Below are 23800 nucleotides of genomic sequence, written 5' to 3'. Positions count from 1 at the left end.
TCAGGTTCAGTCAATATTTGCACTGAAGCTTATTTTAATACATCAACTGATGCCTTAATTGAAGAAGTAGCAATAATATTCAAAAGTTTATCTACGTCACACTAAGTAGTTTCTTTACAAAATAGCAACATATATGGTGAAAAATAAAATTTAAAAAAAAGCAGAACTGTTACCACTTTTCAACACTTCCAAATCCATGTTTGATAGTATGTTCAGTTTTATGTAAGGAAGACTAAAATCCAGCAAAAAGAACAAATAGTGAGCTATTGAGAAACAATGATGAAGCTGAGTAATATCTGAGATCAATATGTTTCTGATTTTTGTTTCAGTATCAAGTGCCTTCTATTTTAAAAGAAGGAATAAAAATACATTCTACAGCACATATCTAATATTTCTCCCCCAAATCCCTCTACGATCAGCTGTACCACACTATCAGAAATTATTATCTTTTATGAAAGAGAAATATTATTAAAACGCTTTTAAAATTATTGTCCAGTAGTGTTTTTTTGCTAACAGTATGAATTAACAGCCCTTTATTTTTTCTGAAACCCAGAAACATTTTTGTCCTTCACAGGTCAATATTGGAAATAAAATCTAGAGAACTGAAGATAATAGCAGAGGAGACAGAGAAAATAAAAAAGAAAAAACCAAAAGCAAACTAGGATCCAGAACCTTCCATTTATGCTATGCAGTATTGGCAATGATGCAGTGCAATAGGAGATGACCAATAAATACATTGAAGTCTTTATTGCTGTATCTATACCATATGCAGTCTGGAGGTTTCACCTCAGACAATAGTTTTCTACCCTGGACCAAATACACCTATCACACAGGGTACATCAATGTTTGAAGTCTTGTAGGGGGCCTATGTACCTTGCTGTATTAAAATTATGAAATCAGATCTTCATTTGGAAGCCTTCCAAGATGCACTGATCTATACACAATATGGGGAACAAAATTACATAAAGAAGCTTTCTTGAGCATCTGAATAAAAAAGTACAAACAAATCAGATGCACACAGGTGTCTCTACAGAGGGATTTTAAGTCCATTTGCACAGCAGTTTTCTTGTGGTTAACTAGATTTCTTTTTGCTAAAACCGATCCAGGATCTTCACTCTAGAAGCACACCAAATGCAATCCAGCTCCTAACAGAAGTAAAGTTTCTCTATCTTCAGCTTCAGAGACATTGTTAGAGGATCTTTTTCAGAGAGAATTTTTAGAGACACATTGCAAAACAGTTCACAGAAATAAAAGATCTAGCTCAGAGTAAGTGAACAAGCAAGAATCATTTAGTTGATTAGACATAAAAAGTAATGCTTTTGATATATTCTTTCTCTAAAACATAATCTAGCATGAGCTCATATTCCAGTTCTGAGCCATCGCTCCTGAAGATCCCTTTCAGATTTATGAACTTGCAAAAAATGATTTGAGGATTTTTTAAAACCCCATGCTGCCCAACTTTAACTAAATTTGTATCAATGTAATTATTTTGAAAATAATTCCACATACATTGACAGCAATTTTGTTTTATCCAATTCATTGTAAATTTATGGAAAATTACTTTCTATTTACTAAATCTTTCACAGTTCATGCACCTAACTGCACTGCTATATCTCGCAAAGTATACTTAAAACTAGACCCAATTTTAGTATTATTAATCGTGTGTGAAAAAAGAGAATTTGTGAGCTGTGATTTAATTTTCAAGCCACCAAAGTAATCTGGAAATGGGATATGACTGCACTGCTCTGACAATAAATTCAATGGCAATGAATGAAAAAGCAGCCTTCAGTATTTGTTACGGTAACATGATTTAACAGCCTACTTCCTTGGAAAAAAATTCCCTTATAAGCCTAAACAGAAATATCTATATTTACACTTCTGTTTAACTGCCTAATACATTTTACCTATATAAAAACTGTGTGTGAAGTTGCTAAGCTAGCAGTAGTTATTTGTATCGTGATCAATGATTAGTTTATAACACATATATATGTATATATCTACGTAAGCTACTGCCGTGCTCATAAATATATACTACAGGAGATAATGGGTAACGGTGCATTAAGCTTTTCATGGTATTTGATAGAGCATCATCATTCACCATTCTATATAAGTTAAAAAAAAAGTGAATGATGAGCAATATTGAGGCCAAATGTAAATTATTTTTAAAAATGTAACAGAAAATTTCAATGGTCAAATTGTTTGCTTCCATGGGAAATTTTGGCACAAATGCAAGGACTTAACAAGTGACAGCTACTGTTCAGCTACAGCAGGTTCCTCAATAGACAATGCACTGAGGCTCTATGTGTGCACAGGTATGTCTGTGTGTATGCAAATGCAAAAGACAGCAGACTAACTAACTGCATGCTAGATTTACTGCTGGGTCGGCACAGTCGACACCATTTCTGTGTAGCTGAAGCTCAAGTAGACTGAAGTATAGTGTTCCCTGGTAATTTTAGCTCATTTCAAATGTAAACTACTTGACTGCAAAGGTTCCCAACCTTGATGAACAAGGCATTGTTTAAAGCATACATTTAAACGTGGAGAGCTAAGTACGGTTGGCAAATGTTGTTTTCCAAAAGTAATCTTTTTGCAATGCATCAGCTGGTTTGGGAAAATTGGACCTGTTTCTGTACACAAAAGTGTAAGTTCATTTCTACACTGCTAAATTCTACTTCCCATAAAAAAAATATGATTTTCCTTACAGCAGGAAAAATTTTAGTAATTATTTATTGATTGCTTCAAGTTGTCATCTGCTCAGTGTAAAAAGGTTTCCTTATAAAGACCTTGAGGGGCTTAAACAAACATTCAACTTTTTCTTCTTGCATAAATTACACCTACATTTCACAATTCAGAAGCGGCATTAGGTCTTTTTTATTGATCTTTGAACCTATTCCACCGCAATTCTTAGACTGCTCAAAAAGAAAAAGGCCACAAGCAGCACAAGGTGCATTGTGACTTTCAAGGGAAATGGAGCAAAAATCTATTTTGCAGATAAAAGCAGCCAATTTTGCATGCCATTACATTGATTTGACTTTGCGACTTATATTCTGTAGTGAAGAAAGGCGCAAAACTCGTTTTCAGCCTGACGGTCATTGTATTGCTGCACATGTAACTATGTAGACGTCATCTTCCATTTCAAAAATAGGCAATCTTTGAATAGAGGCTCTATGATGGAAATAGATACCCCTAAGATGAAACAATGTCTAAGGATTTCAATAATATTTAAGCCAAGATACAACAAAACGTCCTACTTTTATAAGAAGACATCTGTGTTTTTCCAAAAAAAAAGTATGAACCTGGTGCACATTAGAAAGTGTCAATCTGACCAAGAAATTTTCATTGGAACAACTTATTCTCCATTAATATTACAGCCCAGGTATCCAGAGCTATTCTGGATTTTAATGTAAGGTTAAAAAAAATTAAAATCCAGAATAACTCTAGAAAAGCAGAATTTTTTAAAAAATACAGCTAGAGTGAAAAAGCCAAGGCTATCTGAGAATTTCTTTCTTTAAATAGAACATAACGATCTAGTGAGATGTTTTGACAAATTCATCTTTATGCAGATTCTAGCTGTCATAGAGGCCTCTTACAACTAACTTGTTCTTGACTCTATTATATAATTCCTAGAGAGATACACTCCAAATTATTAAGTCTAAAGGGGGGTGCCTTAGACATCGACCTTTCAAGAAAATTCCTTAGTGCAACTTTGTGGACTTCATTTATGTCATTCAGTGGTGGGCAGAGCACCTTCATCCCTTGTGCTGCACCGCTCCTCCTTGCTCCAGCATCACCAAACCTGTGCTCGGGGCCAGGTGTAACTTCAGTTTCTGAATGGGAGATGTTCTCAAGGACAACTGTCAGGTTTGTTTCCTCATGTTAAAAGGTAGTAAAGGGGTTAAATAGCAGATTGGTATCAAAAGCCACCTGGGTGAGTTAGACTGGCAGCAGCTGACAGAGACTTTTTAGAAGAGGCACATGAGCATCACTGCTGCTCTAGATGTACAAACCCACTGGGGTACAGCAGATTGTTTCAGATAATTTTAAGACTTATATATGTGCATATGTCAAGCATTCTTCTGAGTTTTAATATCCTGGCCGCAACCCCATTCTCTCAAATGTAAAAACAGAAAACCAAATCCTTACACAAACAAAGCTGAATCCCACTATAAGTGAAGATACACAGTGGAGAATGCACACAGATTTCTGAATTTTTGGCCAACTACGGCAATGTTTTGAAAAACTTGCTTATTATTTTTTTCTCTCTTTGAAGGTCAGGTGTGTGTTTCTAGAGGACTAAATACGCTGCATCTAAATAATTACTTTTTATAATTAACACAGTCTATCCAAGTATTCAAACTCATCAATAAAAACAGAAGAACAACTACAGATTATCTAAGATTCGTGATGCAGTAAGTTCTGCAATTACTTTGCTTATGGAAAATATAATTTGTTTTTAAACAAAGTAGATAAAGGCAATTTACATGCAATGGATTCTGATAGGCACATATGCCTCAGCTTTTAAACTGGTTTCTAAAGACTAAAGATTTAAGTTGGATCAGGGATTTAATTTGGATCAGGGAAAAAACCCAAAACTTAAAAGTCCTGTGAACATTTTAAATTCACACCAATAGAAGATACTAACATGTCCTCAGGGAAAAAAAAAAAAAAATTGAAGACTTATATATAGTATTGCTTTCTTATCTGAAGATAAAGCCCTGAGATAACCTAAAATTAATGATCCTGATAGAATGTTTCAGCTCTTAAAAAATGCAAACAGTACTGCATTGCAGTTATTTTATCACTTACCATGTATGGTTCTCAGCTGAATATCCTATATACCCTTTAAAAGGAGTGCTCAATTTTTAATTATATAAATTGAAACATCACATGAAATATCTATATCATAAACTGCTAAGGCTGTATCACAGTTTTGTTGTCTGGCTAAATCATTGTTCATTCTGAAACACTAAATCTTTTGAAGATGGCAAACCTGCTTGTAAATTTAATTACTTGTAATTTTATTTCCCTCTATGGTTTAACCTCCCTCTGTGTCTGACCAGTGATATCATAAATCTATACTGCCATTCTGTACTTCACAAAATACTGAGTACTGGGAATGAGTAATGTGTCTTGATTTTTAAAGGAAAAGGCAGAAATACTCAGCCCAACTAAGTACTGAATGCTTACTAATTTATGTCAGTTTATAAAAACATCTCAGAAAGTGGCTATTTCATGACTGGCATCCTGACAATTATTTACATATTAGTGACATATATTAAGTAAGCCTTGCTAAGTACTTCTCCCTTACTGGAAAACAATAGTTTTAACATTAGGTAGCTACATTTTGCATGAAATTCTCCATGCCTGTATAAAGTGGCAAAGTCTCATACATAATGAGACTACCGGGCATTCAAAGAAATAAAAGAATGAGAATTATTTAAAATATTTAAATTATTTGACTGAAAATCAAGTATATGATGAGATATGGGAGATTTCACTTGGAATACAAAGATGGTGAAAAAACCAGCGTATTTTAGAATAGGATAGTTCAGTTGAAAGGGACCTACAATTATCACCTAGGTCAATCAGATTATTTTAATGGACAAGTAACAACTTCTTTTTGGGAATATTAAGTATCAATTAGACATTTATTCTAAATTAGTAAAACTAACCAAACAATTAATTTATGGTCATGTCCATTTCAGCTGTTTCTATTATGATTGGTGTTTTCTTCAGTACAGTTCAGAATTTCTACGAGATTTCTGTATTTGAGTACACCTTAAAAAACATAAGTGGGAGGGAGAAGACATGCACTACCCATTCACTAAAAAGCTCCTTGCAAGAAGAGCCTGTGAAACAGGCTGGGGCATAGGCTGCTCACAGGATCCTGGACATCATTAAGATATCTGTGAGGTCTTGCATGGTCTGAGGTACTTCTCTGGTCACAATCACATTAATGAGGCACATCATCTAAAACCTCAATGCTATTCCAGAGCAAGAACCAAGAGCTATTATTTATTCCCCTGGCTTTGATCTCATGGAAAACAAAGTACTCTACCTCACTGGGAGGCACTGAAAACACCAGTAAAATCTGAGATATGGAAGGTGTGAACATGCTGCAACATGACAGCAAGGGAGCCACAGCCCCAGGTTTCAAGTGTGTCTTGAAATGTCTCCAGAGAAGGATGGCAAAAGGTTATTTCACATTATCATGAACACTGGCAGCTGCCTCTGTTTGCAAAAGCTGCCATAGCCATGGGCTTTCCAATGCAGAGGAGAGAATGAAATGCCAAAGTAGATTTTGCATGTTACAATGGATCTCTGACTTGGATTTCACTCATAAAATGCCAGGTTTCTACTTTCAGGATTTGAATAAATACGTTTTTCTACTCTGTATTAGGTGTCTTGGGTTAACATGGAAAAGTTCTGATCCAGTGGTTTTTTTCTGCTTGTGAAACTTCATTTATCACTATACAACCATACTCCTAAACTGCAAAGTTCCATCATGACTAGGAATTTGATCTAAGACCTTTTCTGGATGTCAAAGGGGCATGCTTTGACAACCACAAGTTTTATTGTATTAGGATAAAGTATGTAAGTACAAAAATTATTTTCAAAACTATGTAATGAAAATCAAAACAAAATACAAAGTCATCAAGAATACAGATGTTACTGGACATCGTGGTGTTAATGCAGGAGGAGCATCCTTTAAATTAGTAGCTCAGCTGAACTGGAGCTACTGAAGCCTATTAGGAATTCCATCATGACAGCAATATATCATATTGTAACATGAGCTTACTAAACAAACACAAATGTTTTAATTATAACACAACATTTTTTATCCCATGTTCAGCAAATACAATAATATATGCAAACAACTAAGTACCTTTCCCATCAGTCAAGCGAGGCTTAGCCAGTTAATTTTTAGAATACTGACATATGCTTGCTTTAACTTTATACAGTTACTGTATAACAAGTTGGCAACACTTATTCATACAGATAATCTTATACCCAAATGGCTTGTCATGTGCTTTTAGCAAGCATAGCTTTCTGGCAGACCTAAAGATCGATTAAGATGGAACAAGGAAATGTTTAAAAATATATACTTAAAAATTCAGTCTGAACTCTTATTCTGAGAAAGTAAAACAAACAAAGAAACAATACCAAACAACCAACAACTCTGCTGTACCATTATTCTTTCACTGTGAAATAAACTAGTTAGCTTCCTATTAATTTCAATGTGTTTTTTTTTCTTTTGTTCTCTAGTAAAACAATCACTGCAGCTATTTCTCTTCATATTGAAGATACAAAAGATGTCCAATAATACCAGCAGTAGCTAATAGGTCTCTAAGGCCCATATATATCCCCTTATGAAGATAAAACCTATAAATTATAATTTCAAACATTAGTTCTGTAAATCATTATTGCTGCTGCTTCCCATAGGAGGATTAAAATTTCATGTATGAGAAAGCTACTATTAACCTCCTTTTACAGATGGGGAAACCAAGGCAGTACGTGTCAGCAGTACCGTGGATCTGAGGAGCACAAAACTGAGGAGAAAGATTTAGATGACAGAATCTCAGGTTCTCTCTGCATCACTAATTTCCATTTGCTCTGTTGACTCCCTAGAGATTCAGATGCTGCACGTAGTAGGCACATAACCTATTCTCACGCTACAGCAGGATCACTCCCTGGGCCATGGTGAGCTACATTGCCCAAGTGAATATTTCACATTTCACAACACAGGTAAACCATCACTGCGATGTAGACTGAATGATTAGAGTCACAGCAATTCTCATGGTAAGAAATGTGGGGTTTCTCCTAAGAATATTCAGACTGAATTTCCCAGCCCACTTACATCTCTCATTTTTTAATGATAGCACTTTTGATTCTATCATTCATGCTTCTTTCATTCTTAATGCTGGAGGTTTTTTAAATGTCATCCATTTATAAATCTGTTATGGAATCAAAATGTACTTCTTATTATAGCTTTTGGCATACTATTATCTGTATTATTTAAGCAGCAAATCTTTTAATCCACTTTATGTATTTTTTATTAAAGAAGAGAGATCATTTATGTATAAGTATAGAACATATAGAGCAAAAGAGAAAAAGTAATGCACTACACAACAGTAGTACTGGTAGCCTGGTAATCTCCAGAGTTTATCAGTACCTTCAACCTTAAAATTAAGTATAAGTCATCCAAAATTTAAATTCTGATAATTAGTGCCAATCTTTTTTCTTTTGTTTGGGAACCAGCCTGACTCTTCATATCCCTGCAATATAATACACAACTTACTTATAATTTTTAGTATAAGTAATTGATGATTTCTGCAGACTCTAAATAGCACAGAGTACAATTACTAGGACTTTTACTTTTTAATAGGAATACATTTTGGATTTGGACTAAGCCAAAACCTCCAATCTCAGTCTTGGCAGAAAAGTTAACCTATGGGCTGCAAAATCAATTCCACTCTACAGTGTCTCCAAAAGTGTACTTAAATCAATTTGTATGCTCTGATACTACTGAAAATAAATGCTTAAGGAGATTCACCATTTATTCTCTATTGTTCTAGAGTGGCCTAGCAGGGCAAATGCTAATTGTGCAATAAAATAGGAGTATTAGGACCACACATGTATTTTATTGGAGTCTTAGAAATTATTTTTGAAAAGGAAAGCATTCTTTAATAGTCTGTTCCACTAAATTAATATATAATTCTCTTTTGTTTAGACTACAAAAACCTCAAAACAAAACAGGAAAGGAAATTACATGTTGTAGCTCCTAAAGAGGAAAGGACCACCCACAGTTTCAGAGAGAATTAAAATACTACTTCAAATTTGGCTTTGGCTTAATCCTTTTCATAGAAAAACTTGAAGCTCTTAAGAACACCCCTCACCTCCCAAAGGAAAAACCTGACAATTCTTTATCCTCCCTACAGTCTCAAATTGGTCAAGCTGAAGGAAGGCACTGAGTGACATTTTACTGACTGCTGCTTATCATGCATCCCTAATAGCACTATCATTCCCTAATAGGGCCCAAGACAGCAGCACAGCTGTGGTGTGTGAGGGTATCCTTGACCTACAGCCCTACTCAGAGTTTGCAGAGTGGAAAATGGCTTTTACCCATATGGATGCATTTCCATACGGTGAGGCTGTACCTCAGGTGCTGAGTCCAGTTCTGGGCCGTGCACCACAAACAAGACACTGAGGGGTTGGAGCATGTCCAAAGGGCAATGGAGGTGCTGAAGGGTCTGGAGCACCTGAGGGAGCTGGGGGTGTTTAGCCTGGTAAAAAAGAGGGTCAGGGAAAACTTCATTGCTCTCTACAATTGTCTCAAAGGAGGTTGTGCACAGGTGGGGATCAGTCTCTTCTCCTGCAAGTGACCGGACAAAAGGAAATGGTCTCCAATTGTGCCACGGGAGGTTTGGGTTAGATATGGGTTTTGTTCATGGATTTTCCTCTCCTTTTTCTTTAACCAGGTTGGAAATGAAGGAAAAATAAAAAAAAACCCAACCCCTTAAATCTTTATGTGTCATTTTTTCATACAAGGCCACAAAAGTGTGATTCTGTGTAGGGAAAGGGTGAAGATTCTGCTATTTTCATTTTACCAGTCTCTGATAGGTGATTTGGTGATTAATTTTTAATCAACTATTACACTTGACATGCACTGTAAGTTAAGAACTTTAAAAGACTAAAACAAGATTCTGCCAGGTAACTTTCACTTCTTCTGGTACGTTAGACACTCAGCATATGCATGGCTGAAACATCCATTTGGCTTGACTGGAGATCTGCTCACATTAAGAATAGATGAGATGGCATATTTAATTTTCCAAAAGACCTCTTCAACAGTATCTGAAAAATCTATCACTACTTTTCCCTGTAACAAAACTTCTTTTTAAGAATAAGTTTGCAGCTGTCAACATGTCTTTAATATTTAATATTGTTTCACCTGCTTTGGAATTGAAACTGTAAGCACTTTCAGGAACTGATTGAAAGGTTGTCTGGTACATTGTCTAGTTTCACTACACAGCCTACAATCCTGTATATTCTCTTCCGAAAAATCACTCAGCAAGCTGTGACAATTTCTGTTTCTTCAAAACAGAACAGAGCAGACTCCTGATCCAAGCCCATTATGCAGAGCTGCAATTCCAATACAGACAAGTAATAATTACATCCCTGGACACACACATTTTTTATGAAGTATAGCTCCGAACTTTTACTCTGATAATAACCTGAGTAGTTCAAGTGTTTCCTAACAGTAAAACTAACCTTGGACAATTTGTCAAGGGACAGGGAAAAATTTGGAGAGTAAACTAGAAAAGATCTTGCAGCCCATTAATGCTGAACAGCACTGTGCTCACTTCCTTCATTTGAGTCGAATGATGCAATTTGGGGATTGTCTCTCGAGATGGGCTGATTGCTTGATAAGACAGATTTATCGTACAGTCTTAGCTTTGTATCGTATCTGTAGGTGCATAATACATATGAAGGGCCAATGCTTCAAGCTTTAAGGCTGTTGCTTGTTAGTGCCAAAAACTATGCTAAAACAGTGAAAGACACCAAAGCAAATTATTAAAAGGATTACCATGGATGATTTAAAAAAACTGACAATGGCTAAGCTACAATCATTGCTACCTATCAATTTTAAATTACTGTTTTTCTGGTTATACCCATGTGCTTACACCCATGTGTCATTTCTCAGACTGCAACGTCTTTCACAGAAACTTTTTTGTTCTAGTGTTTGCTGGTTCGTTGGTATTTTTCTTATTCTGTGTAACAATCTACAGTGACTAGCGCCACTGGGCTTCTGGACCAAAAAACTAAGTTTTTTAATAAGAAAAGTAAAGCTTTAAACTTTTAAGCTTCTCTGTAAGAAAACTATAAATGGAAAGGACAAGAAATATGTATTTGTATTATCCTCCACTTCACTGACAATGAACTATAAAACAGCATTAAAAAGCTCAATTATTTGAATAATGGAATGACTGGAATTTTTTGTATATTGTGTTTCTTGTGTGGTATATATGTGCTGGTAAATTAAAGCTCTTAGGAGAAAAAAGAAATTGTAGAGAAACTTCAGGGCAATTACTGATACATACATTCAGGTACTCTGGAAGTAAAACTTCCCACTGACCATGATTAAATTACTTTAATACTCTAACTGTGCATCCCAGAAGTGTCAAGTCTCAAGTTTCTTCTGTTCAAGGGCTCCAGGTTTTTCTTTCTTCTTGAGCCTGCCTTATCTTTCTGTGACTGCTCCAGCCTCTTCCCCCAAACTTCTGTCACCACAGTTTTTTCCCTTTCAGTGCCATATCAGAATTTCAAGAGGTATTTTCCTCTAATAAAAGGAGCTGAGAATACAGCAGAGGCAGTACAACTGGTCTGTAAAAGAAGAAGAGTGCATCCTAGCTGGATTCAGGGGCTCTTTAGAATTTAAAACCCTTGTAAAAATGTATGTAAGCAATAGAAAGAAAATTCACCATTCCAGAAGGAATTAATCACAACTGCTTTCTTAATCTTAAAATGAACAACCATGGGTAAAAAACTGAAGCAGAGTGCTCCTATTCAACATTTCAAGAATGTGAAAAATCCCATTTTTTCTTAATAGCCCTGTCTGTATGCTGTTGCCACAATACCAGTATGTAAATTACATTAAAATGTTCTAGGAAAAAATAATCAATGCAAAATTGAATTTAGTATTTTTCATAGAAAAGCTGAAATTGTATTGCTACTTCTGCCATGTTTATCCCCTTTCCCCCCCTCAAACTTGCAAAAAGGTTGAGCTGCTTTCACTAGAAGTAATTTCCATTCAGACATTTTTTTAAGCTTGATTTTCTGTTCCAGGACTGCACTTTTCCACCGACAGCATCAAAAAGTAGCTGCTCTTAATTACATTTTTAAAACCCATCTTCCTTCCTTTCAGATGTTTTTCCTCCATCTGTATGTTTTCAAGCCTTTTTTTTTTCAAATTGCTAAATTGTTTCCCTTCAGCCAATATCCATACCCTCCTAAGTAGCTGATGGAGCTTTGCCTCAAGTAACTATCCAGAAAGTCCCACTGAGAAGTCCTAATAATTAGGGTAAAGAGGGATTGGGGGGAGGGGAGGGTGGTGGTTTTTTCGTTGTTGTTTGAGGATTCTTTCATTCCGGAGGATTGGTGCTGTGTTTTGCTATTTGATAGCACATAAGGCAGTTGGAGGTGGGGCGATGAGAGTTAAGCACTTGAAATAAAACAAGAGCACAGCACACTCAGGATGAGAAAGGGTGGCACTGATGTCTCCATTCACAAGATACTACACACTCCTGCAGTGAATCAATGGGCAGCTTCAGAAAAGAGAGATCCAGCTGAGCACATACACACTGAGAACAGTTAGGGTAATGGGACAAGAGACTATTAAATTTACTTATAAAAAAAACAAAACCAAAAAAACACCCCCCCCCTTCCCAAAATCCAACCTAAATGCCTAAACAAAACAACAAACAATGCATAAGCTTCCTTATTGCTTAAGGACTAATTCAGAAATATACTATAAAATGTTTACATACTTAGAGTGACTGCATTTTTTTTGAAGCATGGATGTGAGAAATGGATTCAAGAAATAAGGCTAAATACAAGAACACATGGCATTGTGCCTGTATCAATAATAGCCACTAAACAGATCAACATCTCAGCACCATATAGCCAGGCTTTTAGCTAAAGCATTCAGTGTGAATCCATTTGTATTTCTGGGGAATTCAGGAAGACTTTAACTAGCTCAAAAATCCTAGGACACGCATCTTGCAACAGCAGGAACATCTGTACTCACTCTTTTACCTGAGTACGAACAGGTCTCCTTTTAGAACGGGACCAGCTCTGAGCTCTGGGGTGATTGAATTTAAACAATATTTACACATAGCTGAGAAGGTGTGAGAATTTGCTTCTTCACAGGTTTCACTGCACTTGCTATCTGTTGCCATATGGCTAACTCCTTCTCATGCTTATTCTTCTGTTTCAGTTCATGTTACAGTATACACTTTTTACAGACCTGCAGCTTCAAACATCTGTAGCAAAGGTCCCAGAAATTGATTTAGAGGCTGAAACACAAGCATATCCAACCCTGCTCCTACACAAGGCTATATATCTTTGTTGGAAGACTGACACATGGTCCCCATATGCATCAGTGATAACATAAGCCTGCCAGGCACAGATGTACTTATAGCTCCAGAGAGATGCAATCTAATGATGGATAGGAATAACCCAATCATACAAACATTTGTATTTGTAAACCCTACCTAGTGCTACAGACAATATGTCTACATTTCACTGCCACATTTCTTCAAGGATATCAAGATGTTCCTAAGGTATGACACGTATACAATGAAACTTAATGTTATGTAAGACAGATAGACTGCTTTCTGAAGCACAGCTTCATAGTTGGAAGTTCTAAAAATTAATTGCTGTTCTGGCAAACCCAGTGAAAATTAAATTAAATTAGATACTGGAACTTTTTCATTAGAAGGTTCTGGCAAAATAAAGTTAATAGATGGAAAGCTTTCTGCAATTTAAAGTGACAGGTGCATTGCTTTCTCTAAGCTTTTAAATCTCATCTGTCAAAAAGCCTACTAAAATGAATTTTTAAAGCTCCTTCCAATCTACTCAACTTTTATGAATCAAAACACTGTGGAATTATTGAAGATATATCACTTAAGTCACAGCTTTATGGCAGTAAAGAGCTAAAATTTCTGTAGAGTTATACATCTAACATATTTAGGACAATGTATTAAATCATAAAGTAACTCTGTCTCCCTTTCCCATTCACTCCATTTTTCAGCATGATTTCCCACCTCAATTTCTAACCATTGCACAAGAAACACACAACTTGATTTCCCTAATTTAAAACCACGTTTATAGTAAATTCAGGCCAGTCACAACTCTGTTTCAATTATCTATTCCATGTGTTTAAGGTGATTTAAGAGAAAGATGGTTAACAGTATCTATGCCTTTGAAGAAACTTTTTCTTCTATGAGTCTTGGAAAGAGGCAGAAAAGTCTGAGAACAGGTTTTGCTGTGCTATTTACAAGCAAAACTATTTTCAATGAACATATGTTCCACCAGTGGGAGCAAAACCACTCACTGCTCATCTTCTCCCTGCCTTTCAGACATCAGACAGACCTGAGCCAATCCTCTACCTCTAATTCCTCGCTCACAAAACCAGGGAGTACTTAAGCTCCAAACTCAAAAGTCTCCAACTCAAAACTCCAAGCTCTCAAATGATTATTTCCAGGTTTTGGTTTTTTGTTTTTGGTTTTGTTTTGTTTTTTTTTTTTTTTTTAATTGGTTTGGGTTTTTGTTTTTGTTTTGTTTTCGATTGTGTGTTGGGTTCAGAAGTTTTTCGGGGTTTTTTTTGGTTGTTGTTTTGGTTTTAATTTTGCTTTGCTTACTTTTTTTTTTTTTTTTTTTTTTTTTTTAATCAACAACTAACCCTGATTTTCACAGGTTAGGAATGAAGTTTACTTAGGGAATGCTTCTCATCCCCCCTAATTCTGAAAATAAACAAAAGCATTACTCTTCAAACATCCTAATTATCAGCTGAATGGAAAGCTGTTACACATTGTAAGATGACCTGTGACAGTAAGGATTGTATAGGCACCTTCAAAGACTCAGGAGGGAAAATTACACTAAGTCACTTGAACATAGCTCTTATTAACCACAAACATATAAATAATCTCATCCCAATTCAGGAGATCACTGAAGCATATACAGTATGTGCTTAAATCCCATTAAATTCATTGTAACTGCTCACAACTTTACGGTTAAGCACGTGCCAAAATACACCTTTGAATCACAAACTACTTACAGAAAACCAGCAGTGAACAGATTTAAATTACAGACTTTCTTAATTTAGGTATACATGAAAAAAGACAAAATTCTTCTCAGATAGTGAAACTGAACAAGAATAATAAGGAAATTGTTTTCTGTAATCCATCTATACATTTTCATCATTCCCCATAATGAATTATTGTGACACCAAAACTAGTATTTCAGACAACTGGACCATGTGCAAGTCCTTAACATAATTATCTTCCACATTTAACAAAACTCGGGGGTTTGGTGCTGCTTTTGGGGTTTCCTTTGAGCAATGGGGGTGAATCTTGCCAAGTTCTCAGTTACCCTTGTAAAAAATAATTTTGAAAATACAAAGTCTCACATGCCTCTCCCTAGCATTTCCTATGAGTTCAAAGGATTTTCATCAGAGATGGAAATCTCTTCCAGTGGCCAGATAGATGAAAGCTTTGGGGTGGAAGGTCAGTATTTCAGGAAGACTGACCGTTCAACATAATACTATACTTCAAAATTACGTGTCAAATCTGCATCCCTGTAGAATAACACAAGAACTGTGCTATTGAGAATAGCATTCTGAGGAGGAATCAAAAGCAGTAACATATATTCTGGAAGAGTGAAAATATATTGCTGGAAAAGTAAACAGCTAAGGATTCATCCCTGACTTGCAACTAAGTCTGAGAGCTGAACTGCAGTGCTGCTGCCTGCTTCACACATGTAAATTAAAAATACACCAACACCATCAAAGGAGCCAAGGTATCATGAGTATATGTCTACAAACATTTGCTCCAAAAATGGAAAAAAATATTTAAATATTTTCCCTTAGTATCAATTTTAACTAGACTGTGGGTGAGAATGAAAGGTCTGCAATCTGTGAAAATGAAAAGATCAAATTCATCATTTAGTAGGGATACAGAATATCTAATTAAGCCCTGGATCGGCAGTACTTTATTTTTCAGTTTCTCTTCCATATCTCTTTTGCCCTCTGTTAACCATCTTCCCATCTATATCTATAAATAATGAAAATAAGCCAAAGTTTCCTCACTGGTATGTTTTACATAAATATATGAATGGAAAATATGTCCAGAACTGCTTTGATGAGCTGTATTAATTGAACACTTTAAACAAACATAAAAAATCATATAGAAATATGGACTTGAGAAAAGATATTATATAACCCTATTGTAAATAGAACTTAAAGAACCTTAAGGAAATAAATGGAACCTTAAGGAATAGGACTTATCAGATAAAAGCCAGCATTCAAAACATACAAAATGAAGTCTGTATATTGATTTTATTCAGCTGCTAAGTCTAAGCTCAAAAACAAATGTTCCGATGAACATTAGGGTATGTATTTTATTCTCCTGCATTTGTTTCTTCCTTTCCTTTAATTTAGCCGAAATTTCATTATACATACTTACTATTTGTAATACTGATTAACACATATTTTGATACAGATCAGGAAGACTCTTATATACACTACTGCATGCCTACACCACTTTCTACTTGTTGGGTTTTCTTGTTTTGATTCTCCATTTTTTAATTAGGGACGTATCACTTCCAGTGGGAAATTACCATCCACCTATGAAAACAAATGTATTTATGGTACAACACCTGTCCTGAAGAACCAGAAAACATCTCACAGTGTCTGTTTTCCACAATATTTTTAATAAGCATGATTTCTTTTTCCATACATTCAATAATAAGCAACACAGAATCTAGATTCCCAGTTGAGGCAGAGATGACATGTTAGCTTGCAGTTGTTGAACAAAGTTGAACAGGGAAATATGGAAAAAGCATTTGAACAACAGAGAAACCGCCTTTTTTTTTTTTTTTTTAAATAAAATCAGGATAAAACTCTGTGTAAATGTGCTTAACAATAAAAATCACAACCGCCAGGATTACAGTGTAAGGATTTCACATTACTGCCAGGTAGGTACATGTCTAATAGTTAATGTCTTTTGTCTTCCTTACATTTATGAACAGATAAAGATTATAGTAATAAATCCCCATGCTGAAATAAAACTGAGACTAATCTCAAGATTAGAAATCTAATCTCCATTAGAAATAAGATAGGTATTTAAAATGAAAAGGAAGTCAATTTGCTACAGGCAACATGACATTCTGTATTGTTCTGTATGGCATGTCCAGTGCATACTCCTGCATCACAGCTGAAGTATGTTAAAACTTACAAGCTGACACCCAAAGCAACAGATTGAAAGAAGAGTTTCATTAAAAGAAACCAAATGTGTCAGCAACCATCTTCAAGTTGAATTTTGGGCCTACAGCTCCCTGGTATTTTTTGCTTTGCTTTCCTAACTAGTTCCCCTATGGATTAACCTCTTCTCACCTCTGGTTGTATATACACTGCAAAACAGAGCTGCTGGACAGTTCATTAGAGAAGCTCCTGCTGTTTCTTCCACTGGAGAGGAGGCACCTCTAAGTTATCATACACAGGCAGGCCCAAGTCAACGTGTCTTCTAACAACTTCTGGCAGCTTTGATCATGCTGGTGGTTCATACAAGTTTCACAGGGAGAAAAAAAAAAAAGGCAGGAACTTTGAGGCATTTCCTGCTACTCCTTTGGAAACCGAATACCATCACTTAGTAATTCATGCACCATACTAGTACAACCGGGCGGGGGCAGCGGGGGACTGGATGTGGGGGCTTTTTCTCTCTGGCACATCTTAAAACTAGAAAAAATACATTTAAATGGAATTCTTAAGTGCACTGCTAGAAAATTTATGTTTCAGATAATTCCTAGATAGATGTTCAAACATAACACTAAATCTAAATTAAGATTTTTGATTCAATACTTCAGTTGCCTGTTTCTGAGATGTTATCCACCCCAATGTTTACAAGAAGCTTTGCTGTTACAGCCTCAATTTTGTAAACTGCTAGAGGCTGCCTCAGTTTTCTAGAGTTGCTCTATGTGGCATGGAGGCAAAGAACCTTAAATTGCACTTAAGCACTTCAAACATGCCCCTTCGTATCCAGCAACACTTCCCACTGCTCAGCTAGGTTTCTTTCCTTGACACCTCTGGTGGCCAAGCCAAAAAAGTCAACAGTCTGCAGCAATGAATGAATACTCCAGGATCCTTTCATAATGGTGTAGCTGATTGAAGCCCTGTTTGAGAGGCTTTCCCTCATTTCCCACACATTTTCTGACCCATTTTGTCCGCCTCTTCTCAGAGGGGTTTTGCCTGTTATATTGTGGGCTAAGCAGTAAACTAATTATCTTGTTCAAATCCCTTTGCAATGCCTCTAATCCTATTAGTTATAAGAATGTGTGAATACTGATTGCACAACTTAAAACATGGAGAAACAGAAAAAGAGACAGAGGGAGAGGGAAAAAGCCAAAAGGCAGGATCTGGGAAGATCTACTAGCCACTTCAGCTTTTCAAGACTTGTCAGGACGCTCAAGACTCCTGTCCATCACAAGACAGGACAATTTGTAAGGTCCATATTTTCATTTTCTGTCAGTCTTTCGTGCCTGCCCCAGAAGTGCTGCTATTATCCAAGGCAGCTCCGAGTCTTTTGCTCACAGCAGAACTTGCTGACCCTTGACTCCAGTTAACAGTTACATTTTCTCTCTTTCCCCTTTCATAATGAACATTTTAATGAAGGGGATGACAATATTACAATGTGTCAAAGAAGCCATATGAAGTACCGGAAATGAATGAATGTTAGTGTAGGCATCTATAGGCCCTATGAGTCCTCCTTCTTTTCTTCAAAGAAGCCTCACAAGCCTTATTAAAGAGCCCTCTCGCCCTCTCCCTCAGCTGAAGATACCAGAGCAGTTGCCTCCTGCCGTCCAGTACTGAGTGAACTTTAATCACTTTTCCTATTTTGTTCACACTGGGGAAGGAGCCAGACTTCAGTGAAAAGCCTGCAGTCACAGTTGATGTTAAAGAGCATGAAATTTATCTGACTTCGATAAAAGATGAGCTCTGCCCTTCCATTCCTGCTTTTGCTAAGCTGGCTGCTCCGGGGACAGCCATTCTCTGCTCCAAAAACAAATATTTGCTTTTAGCGTGGATGGATGCTGCTGCCTAGGAGCGTCTTTTCCCTTGCTTTTTAAACTGTACACTTAGTTGTTTCCACCTACAAAGAAGACTTGTGGTCTTGGGAAAGAAATTTAACTTTATCATTTAGACATGCTGTTTTGCAAATGAAGGTTTTAAAAATGCAAACAGTTCCTGTTTTACATGAGTAATAAGCTCTGGCTAATTGGTTACCATAGAAGCAAATCCACCAGAATTCTGAGAGTAAGAGATTTATCTTTATTTTTTTAACCCTTCTTCCCTGCAGAAATGCCTGTTTCAGTGAAAACTTAACTCTTAGGATAAAATACAGTTTCTTTTCTCACATACCATACCTGGAGATTTGAGACGTCATTTATCTGGTAAAAATTGTAATAAATTGTATTATTACATAGCAGTCCATCATTTGGTTTTAAAATCTTGCTATTTGGATTTGCCTCTACAGTTCCATTTTTAATGCTTGTTTTCCTCACAATGACACATCAATGACACATTTTTTGTACATATCTCACTGTGCCCATCTTCTCTAAGCATCACTGCTATACAAATAAGCATTTTCAAAACAACTGACTGTATAACTTTAGAAATGTGTATTTAAGAAGTAGTAACATTTCTGTACCATTTAGTTACTCACATATTTCAAATCCGTCACAAAATGGAATGCAAAGAACCCAAAAACAATTCCAGAAGCAATTTCTCTCCATGACAATTTATGTATAAAACCCCTGAAAAGCAGTAACAAAATTACATCAATAAGCTTAATAATAAATAGATTGTGCTAAAAAGGAATGAAAAGTGGTACTGATCCACTGACCATCCACTCTGCATGCCATAACCCACTCTAATCCCCAATTGACACTGACAACTGCAATGACAAGGGCTAAATTGGAGCCCTAAGTGGAAGTAATGATAGACTGCCACTTCAGTATGTCAGCAATTGCCCGATTAAAATTAATACCACACAAACGTTCTCCTGTAGAGAACTTGCAAAAGGAAAAAAAGTGCTTCTTTAAGTGTAACGCCTCCCAAAAATACGCCACCGTGGGCGGGATGTGCACCCAGTGCCCAGCAGAGGTGAGCTGGCCCTCAGCAGGAGCTGGGCGCACAGGGGAGGCTTTTCTTGCTGTACTTTTAGCTGTGACCACCTAGGGGCACTCAGTGTCCTACAAATCCATTGCAACTCCCAGCTTTTGATCCAGCCCCATTCCGGTGTAGAGCACTAAACATTTTCTCTGTCAAGCATCCTGCCTTATATACAACTTGAACAACAATGATGAGTATTGTTTATTGATACTTTATTACTGGCAGATAACCAGCCAGACAGCCTTGTTCCCTCTAAATGCTTCTAAAGAGCTTTTTTTTCATAAAGGCTTTAATATACCATGAAGATTTTCAATCAATAGGCAAAAATATACAGAGCATATCTTTTGAGAAAGTGATTTCAGATTTTAAGGCTGGACTTCTTCCAAACTTCCAAGAAACTTCCAAACTGTCTAAAAGCTGTCTAGAGGGAGTTCACTTAGTTATAATTCACTACTGCTTTGAAAAGGACATGGCAAAAATGGACAGGAATATAATACTGAGAAAGCACCACAAGATCAAGAGAACTGCAATTTTTCCTTCTTCACATGCATTCTTCCTTTCTACATTATATTTTTTCATATACAAATCTAAATGCAAATGTAACTGTATTCCTATATTTTGGGATTCTCTGAATTCTTTAAAAAATGGTATAATTAGTCTTTGAAATTTTCATCAAAAAAACCCTAAAGATTTTCAGTGAAGCAATCAGCAAAATAAAGTTTTAAATTGAAGCAAATGGTTTGTGTAGGCTAAACTGCAGCAGCCTACTAGCCAGTCCTATCTGATATTTTATGGTCAAGTTTTATAGCATGAAAATTCTGACTTTCTGCCACATTTTTTTCCGTTCAAACAGGGTTCACTTAACAAGCAGAATGCAGACCTGCTGCTTTCCCTTGTGGCCAACTTCACTTGTTCAAAGTCTTTGAGAATCTTGGAACACGGCAATAGCTCTTAAAAGAACTTTGGCCTGCAGCTGTTATTAACTAGCTTTGGACGTATGGACCTCCGTTGACAAGCACCTCATGTAGAGAGGTTAAAAAATTGCTACCATATGCTTTCAGCTTTTTTAACCTACAATGTAAAGGCTCAAAAGAAAAATAATAAAAAAACCCCAACAAAACCATACACCATTCAGTTCTTAAAAAATACAAATCAATTTACACATAAGCCAACACTTCCATCTTCTACTGCCTTACAGTTATGAAATATATATGTCATTTTTAAAAGGCTAGTGCAGTGTTCCAAAAGGCAAGAGCTTATTTCAGTGAAGGGAACAACTGGTTATAGGTACAAAGATCTCAACAGGCTTTATTAAAGGACACAAATAAAAAGCCACCACACACCTAAAACAAACTTTAAATAATCATAAAAATCTGTCAAGAGAAAATTTCTACTGCACAGAAAAGCATTCTCTCCTCAATAAAAGCTAAAGCTGTTTATTACACCTTGACTTTAGCCTCATGTGTGTGTACCTTACATTAGCTTTCACTTCTGTGATACAGTTCAGATCTGAAGGAGGAGCTGTACGCTCAACTCCTTGTTTCTTTTTTCCAGACAGATCCACTGGTTTACTGGAAGGTATTAATTGTCTAGACAAGAACAGAGTCATCACGAGATCAGAGAACTTTTCTTACTCACTGAAGGAAGAAAGGTACCAGCATTTGTGCCATACAGAGCCTGAAATGGATATTCAGTATTTTGAACCTTGCTGGAATAAACACCCCCAAACAGTTAATTGCTGAACTCTTACATCTCTGTTCCACAGACTCCCATTTCGTTCTCTCAAAACACCTTAACAGTGTAGTGAAGAAGTTAGTGAGCCTCACTTCAGCATACATCACACCTGGGTTTGAAGATTTCAGATTCTAGAAAGACTGTACAGATTTCCTTAGTTACTGGAGGATCCCCACAGTGTATCAATAGAAGTTTATTTTTCATTTTAATTTATCAGGAGGTTAAAATGCCTAATCAGACTGCTAGATGAAAAAAACCCCAATGTTAGCATGTTATCAATTGCCCCTTTTACAAGACCGTTCTGCCATTTACAGTATAGCCAAATATCCCAAGAAGTAATCAACAATCACTCAGAAGTATGTTTACAAATCCCAGCTACTGCTCCAGGAGATGACAAGAAAAGCCAAGGAGACTTACTTTCTCTTCTACCATAGTAAGCTTTAACTTCATGTTTTTAAATCCAGGTCAGTTTTCACAAAATCCAGGAATATTCCATGTGCCAGATATGTTTTTTAATCAGATAACAGAATACTCACTGGGAATAATAATAAAACTACCAAGAATTATATCTAGATAAGTGGACAAGAAACTGTAGATCTAGAAGAAATGCAGTCCCTAAATAAAAATTTTCTGTCATAAGTACTTACAGAATTTCATTACCATGTTGCCTAAACACTATGCATACTTAATACTTTTACAGTAAAATAAACATTCATCCTGAAAAGTACATAAATACAGTATAATAATTTCATTTTAAGATGGAGGGAAAAAAGAGATCAGTACCAAGGAAACAGCAGTGGGTGTCATCTCACCCATCTTCAGCCAGATAAAAAACAGATGTTCTAATCTTAATTGTCTACAGAAAGGTGAAGACACGTCTAGACAAAGAGGTCTAGTCTTTATCTCTGTCTCCACATTTGAGAATACACAAAGTTCTGAAAGGCAGCTTGGACTTAGCACCTCAGTTTCAGGGAAGGCAAGCTGGAAATCCACACAGACTGACCCTGGCATGCTGCCTAGTCAAGGTCAGAGAGCAGTCCACGTCAGTTGTGTACTGAACTGATGTCTCCCAACCACCAGGATGGTTCCCCAAGTATTTGTACACTAGTAGAGGAAACAATCCAGCACTGTTCTCTAGACAAACTAGAGCATCTAATAGAACATCTGTGGGCATCTCCTGAGCTCCACAGTCTGCTTTGAAGTATGACAGGCAGCCTGTATTAGAAAACTTACAACTGCTCAAAGAGCTGAAGTCAGCTACCCCAAAATCTCACTGCCTCTTTCTCAAAGAGATTTAATTAACGACTTTTAAACACCAACAAACTCTATATATTTTTATGCTAATAACAAGCAACACAACCTCTCTATTTCCTAAGAGGTGAATGGAATGGCATCCCAGAGACTTTTGATACTATTTACCCTCAGACCTGCTCTTCAGCCACCAGTAGAGTCAATTTTTTTCATTTAAATTATTAGCTGGAGCCACAGTTAGCACTTAAACATGCAAATCTGCTTATCACTTCAGGATGAAAAGCCTTAGTTGAATTCTACCCAGACAAAAACGTGATGAGAAATTGCTAAGACTTAGAAAATACAATGCTATTGAATATCCACATAAACTTTCACCTAAAGCTGACCAAAAGAACTTCTTAGTAAAGAAAATCTGTTATATATTACCTATATTGCAGTATCTGTCAACTTATGGACACATTGCCCTCTAATGAAATTGCACTAAAATATTAAGGTGCAGCAGGGAGGGGTGGAGTGTGTGCATGAAGTTTATTTTATGTGCTTGTTTAATTGTGAAGCTTTTTTTAATCTGGCTTTTGGACAAATTCTTAGACCATGACTTGCAGGATTACACAGCTTTACCACACAGGCACCCCTAAGGGAGGGATCCCCATTCTCCACTAATGGCACAAAGACATAACATAGAAGGCTCATGGAAGCACTCCATCTCCGCACACATTCCCTGGCACACAGCCAAGAGTCTGACAGCCTCAGCCCAGGAAAGTGCTGAGGATGCTCCCTGAAGCTTTCCCTGCTGCTAGCTCCCCCAGCCCAGGAAGCCCACTGGAGCAGGGCAGCCATGGGAGCCTCCACTTTCCCACCAAAAAAAGT

At 36.5% G+C, this 23800-nt stretch overlaps 1 protein-coding gene across 1 annotated transcript in view; it reads right to left on the bottom strand.

Moving 5' to 3' along the window:
- SLIT2 (slit guidance ligand 2) overlaps positions 1–21554 on the bottom strand; it is a 128146-nt gene extending 106592 nt beyond the window's left edge. The window contains exon 1 of the mRNA XM_066184901.1: positions 21418–21554. Within this exon, the coding sequence (XP_066040998.1) occupies positions 21418–21554 (137 nt within the window). The remainder of the gene's footprint in view (positions 1–21417) is intronic.
- Between the last annotated feature and the right edge of the window lie 2246 nt (positions 21555–23800).

This window comes from Chamaea fasciata, unplaced genomic scaffold (genome assembly GCF_029207755.1).
Source record: "Chamaea fasciata isolate MVZ Bird 193981 ecotype frontalis unplaced genomic scaffold, bChaFas1.0.hap1 SCAF_6, whole genome shotgun sequence".
NCBI lineage: Eukaryota > Metazoa > Chordata > Aves > Passeriformes > Sylviidae > Chamaea > Chamaea fasciata.
The sequence above is the reverse complement of the archived record's forward strand: the minus strand, read 5'-3'. Positions and strand labels throughout refer to the sequence as shown.